The sequence below is a fragment of the Berghia stephanieae genome, chromosome 1 (assembly GCF_034508935.2).
Source record: "Berghia stephanieae isolate SIO BIC M18660-M18661 chromosome 1, UCSD_Bste_1.3, whole genome shotgun sequence".
In the NCBI taxonomy this organism is placed as follows: Eukaryota; Metazoa; Mollusca; class Gastropoda; order Nudibranchia; family Aeolidiidae; genus Berghia; species Berghia stephanieae.
Genome location: NC_088360.1, coordinates 89,052,213 through 89,057,212, shown reverse-complemented (window position 1 = coordinate 89,057,212; position 5,000 = coordinate 89,052,213). Strand labels below are relative to the sequence as shown.

Sequence of the window (5,000 nt, the reverse complement as noted above, 5' to 3'; positions counted from 1 at the left end):
TCTCTAAGACGATATATCTAACATAAAGGATAGGGATAGTTTCAGAGGCACTCGACTGAAAACTTATTATAGTACTAGAAGTATTGATACTGATTTATTTTGTTGTCGAGTACTCTTAAAGTATGTTAGAAACATAAAATTACTTACTTTTTTTTTCCATTTAGAATAAAATCAAATTATTTTGAAAATCATAAACATAGAATGTTATTTAACCCTTTTTTTGGCCACACAATGACCGAAATTTGACATACTTTTATACAATTGAATAGAAAATATAGCATACTCAAGATAATGCTCAAATTGCATAATAAGATCAATACTTAAAACTTCTAATATTTCTTGATTAAAGGGTAGGGGTAGCTTCAGAGACCCTTGAGTAAAATTATAGGTCCTAGATGTACATATCTTTGTTTATTGAAAAGCTGAGTAGCGTAGAAACTTTTTAAAGTACTAGAAATGCCAAGTGATCCTAAACCTAATTGTATTTATTTCAAATGGAAATGTGAATTTAAAAATAAAACACAAATATAGAAAATACAGAGAACTATAGGACGATTATGAATTTTTTGATATACAGATATATAAGCAACTCTAGGGTACTTTTGGTACATAAATTAAATATATTGCACCAATAAAATATATATCCACGTTCATAGGACTTTCTTTCTGGTTTGGTATTATATTTAGCAAATGTAAATGATAAAAAAACAACTAATAATAATGACTATCGCAAAGTTTAAAAGGGAGTATATAGACATCCATCATAATCTTTTTTGTCATAAAAAGATTTCGATGGATTTTTGGTGTATGATAATCAACAGGAAATGTGCAACAACATTTATTAAATTTATTTTGGTACACATTTCTTCCCAGTAACACTGTTTTTTTTAAGCTTAAAACTACTGTACCACAAACATACTTATGTACATTAGACAGAGAAAAGAATGAATCTTTCACTAATGCATATCTGAGCAAGTCTAACAGAATATCACCTACGTCATAACAGCCTCTCAAACCTTTTCAAACCTGCCCCCTTTGTCCTGTGCTCTATCAGAATATTCCACTGTATAGTATGTAATTTTATACTTTTATGGTCTGACTGAAAATTAATTATTGAGCACTAATCACGAAACTTGTGTTTGAAAACAGCAATAAATATACGTCAATTCTTTTCATTCTATTAAAAATAAAATAGAGTGAAAGAGTTTTTGTGACTGTAATTTGTCACTAAGTAAAATCGTGCCAGGAAGATGTCTCGGTTTTATTTTTACAAGATCCGTCAACATTGTTGGCACTTATGAACAAAAGATGCTCTCAAACGAAAAGTACGATAGTGTTAATGTATGCGTTGTTATCAAATTAGTGCAATTACAGATTACTTGATAGATGTAATAACAACTTTGTAATCGACTCGGGTTCAATCCAAAGATTCGCATGAATTTTCTACTGCGCGCCTAACAACATAGAAACCAGGATAAACTATAGTTTGGGTCAAGCAAGCAAAACTATCATGATATTTTTAAGACAACTTATTAATTCCACATCACGTGAAAACGTATTAGAATTGAATTATTAGAGGATAAAAGCGAATATTATAAATAGTGTTGAATGGATCAAGTATATGAGATACAGAACCATTTTTACTAACAACTTATAAATACACATCAGCTCAAATTAAGGACTGATTAGGCATTCACATATGGCAAAATAAATAATAATGTCACATATATTGCAGATTTATGTCATTGGATTATACTGCTTGACACAAGCAATGAAATTAAAGGCACCAAGACTGGGTATAGAAATATAATATACGTCAGGACGATATAACCGATATACAGGTCCTTATTCACATATGGCAAAATAAATAATAATGTCACATATATTGCAAATTTAGGTCATTGAATTATATTGCATTACACAAACAATGAAATTAAAGGCACCAAGACTGGGTATAGAAACATAATATACGTCAGGACGATATAACCAATAAACAGGTCCTTATTCGTCTTATAAATATTACGGTATGCAGCATAAGGAGACTGATGCATGTTATCCAAAATATACAATATAAGGCTATGGTAAGGAGAAACAGCAACTACACAAATTACAGAACACACCAAAATATTCAACAACTCGGAACGAATCTTCTTTCTGTCGCAGAGGGCATCATCTACTTGGTTTCTTAGTCTGTTGTCGTTTGATGTAATGGCATCTGTGTTGGTGCTTGCTGCAGTGTTTACTGCGTCCAGGTTTGTAGAACCAGATTGTGTGTCCGAAAACAATGTTTCATGAGTGTTTGGTATTTCAGTAACTCCACGAATTGAAGGGTCATAATTTGTAGATGTAAGTTCTGAAATGTCATGTACGCCAGTATCTTCAACAGCCGAGGAATTGTAAAATCCATGCAGAGTCTTAGAGGGTTCTTGGATGAGCCAACCACAAATTATCGCAGTTACAAGAGTTGCACATGGTAGTGCAATACCAAAAATGATATACTGTGCTTTCATCTGTGCTTGTGATTGTTGTCTATGACAGTGGTTGTCCCAATCTATGTGGGTTAGGGTCAAAGGACAAACGAGTGCCAAAGCACCGATCCAAGGAAAAAGACCAGCTACGATAGCAAACGGAGGAATTGTCATAAATCTACTCAATTGACTTGATTTTGTTCTAGACTGAATAAGTTTAGATCTTACCACTATGTCAACAGCGAGAATGATGAATCCAAATGAATATAACACCGGAATGAATCCTAGTTCGTATATTCTTGCCAAGTAAAATGGGATACAACCTATCCCTTCAAAGATAGATACAGCAAGAGTGAGATTAGAAAACATTCCAAACAGGATACCTCCTACTGCCATGGCCAATCGAATCGTGTACCGGCATTGGGTAAAAGATTCCATTCCATGACGAAAGATAATGATGAATATAAACATAACATTTGTTATCGTGGGAAGAATGACAAAAATGATTACAAGTATTTTCTCAGACAAAAGCACGGCATCTAAGTCTATGTTTAAGTTGGCGGTTTCAAAATAGAGGTCCATGGTGGCTGGCCAATTTCCCTCTATCTCTCCTTTTCTCTTCCGATCTGTCTTGGTTTAGGGTTTATTAACGTCTTCTGTCAGCTGAAACACAGATATGTCAAAATATTCGGTTAACAAAATCGCTTTAGTGGCATAGCAAATCTTTAAAAGAATGCGATGTTTTTACATTGCATGCAGTATGATTCCTTGTCAAGCCATTGCAATATCTTTTGGATAATGGAAATTGTTAGAGCACCAGCTATTTTTGATTCTATATATCTTGGGTATATTGTGCACATGGTGTGTTACTATCCTTTTTTCTTTGAAAGAGGTCTATAACTCATGAATGGACCCTGAGACCATATTTATCCCATGGCTTTAATCAAATATGGATCCAACCCTAGTGCGAGGATTTTTGCAAACATTTGATCATAGCAATGAGATAAATATGATAAGAGTGCTATAGGTTCGATTCCCGTCTGCGCCACTTTTATTAGTGTTTTTAATGATTTTTTTTTTTGCATTCTTTCTACAGAATGTTGCGAATGATAAATGTCCCACCAGTTTTTTTAAAATTTAATCGTCTCTCTCTCTCTCTCTCTCTCTCTCTCTCTCTCTCTCTCTCTCTCTCTCTCTCTATTATTTGCTTTATATAAAATATTGCAAAACATAATTTCAATCCCCAATTGATCTCCTTTTATTGTTAAGAATTTTTATATATGAATCTTTAAAATCACGCTCAGGAAAAGGGGAAAAAAGGAAATGAATAGCTCATTCAGAAACAGAACAAATGATCAGATGTGACAAAGAAGTACAAACTTTATACACAGCCAGATAAATAATACAAATGAATAAACGAATGAATAAATAAACAAACAAATGAATAAATCTCACACATTCAGTAGGCAATCAAATGATCATTCTGTGTATATTATGTGTAAATTTACTTACCTAGGATCTCGGCGATAAGGCAAAATAGTTTGCAATATTTGTCACCAAACGGGTTATTTAACACTCAATATTGATAGTTCGAAATTCTTATATTATATGTGATATATACAGCCGCAGTCGTGAATAACATATTTCGTAATAGGTGTGTTTGTCGTTTGATCTGAAAATGTTCATCGTTGCAAAACAGGTCTTGCGTAAGGCCGAGGCTAAATCTGCATGCGAATCAAAGCAATGCAGAACGAGGAGAAGCAAAGAGAAAAAGTCAATAAAGAAATATATTTCAAAAGTTTATTTTTAGGCAATTGCCAATATATAACGTTTATTTGTATAGTGCCCAATCCCGTTGACAAAAAAGCTCTAGGCGCACAAAATTGTAAAACATCATTAAAAATATTTTTGTACACACACCCATTTATACAAGCACGCACACACACACACACACACATACACACACACACACACACCCTCACAAAGACACAGACATTCACCAAAACGTGCATATGCATACAGAGACGAAAAAAATATCTGTTAACAAGAATTATTGAATATAATCATATCAGGACATTTAACAATAATGGCGGATTGAAGGGATATTATAATATTATGTCATGAGAATTTTGATGTAACAAATTTATATCTTACTAAAAGGATGTTTTATTTAATATAGTGAAATTCTCATGAGATGAGATTTTAATTTCATTTTAAAAGATGACTGGGAATCCACAATCCCGCTCCTAACACTGAATGGTAAAGAATTCCAGGCAGCGGGAGCAGCATGAATGCACGATCAGCATGGGTCTCAGATCCTTTTTTAGGAACGCATAATCTTGATTGAGAGTTGGATCTTAAAGAGTGTGAGGGAGTGTAAACATTTATCAAATCTGATATATAGGCAGGAGAAGTTTCATAAATATGATAATAGCACATTACAGCAATTTTATATGTAATCCTAACTCTAACAAAGAGCCAATGTAAAGTCCAAAACAAAGGTGTGACATGATCACTTTTTTTTACCTTTTC

The 5,000-nt window shown here is 33.2% G+C and overlaps 1 protein-coding gene across 1 annotated transcript in view; it reads right to left on the bottom strand.

Moving 5' to 3' along the window:
* LOC144960854 (uncharacterized) overlaps positions 1-5,000 on the bottom strand; it is an 8,466-nt gene that overhangs the window by 1,773 nt on the left and 1,693 nt on the right. Inside the window, exons 1-2 of the mRNA XM_078894243.1 lie at positions 3,981-5,000; positions 1-3,131 (exon numbers count right to left, since the gene is read on the bottom strand). The exon at positions 1-3,131 is cut by the window's left edge and continues 1,773 nt beyond it; the exon at positions 3,981-5,000 is cut by the window's right edge and continues 1,693 nt beyond it. Coding sequence (XP_078750369.1) covers positions 1,917-3,050 — 1,134 coding nt within the window. The 5' untranslated portion in view covers positions 3,051-3,131; positions 3,981-5,000 and the 3' untranslated portion in view covers positions 1-1,916. The remainder of the gene's footprint in view (positions 3,132-3,980) is intronic.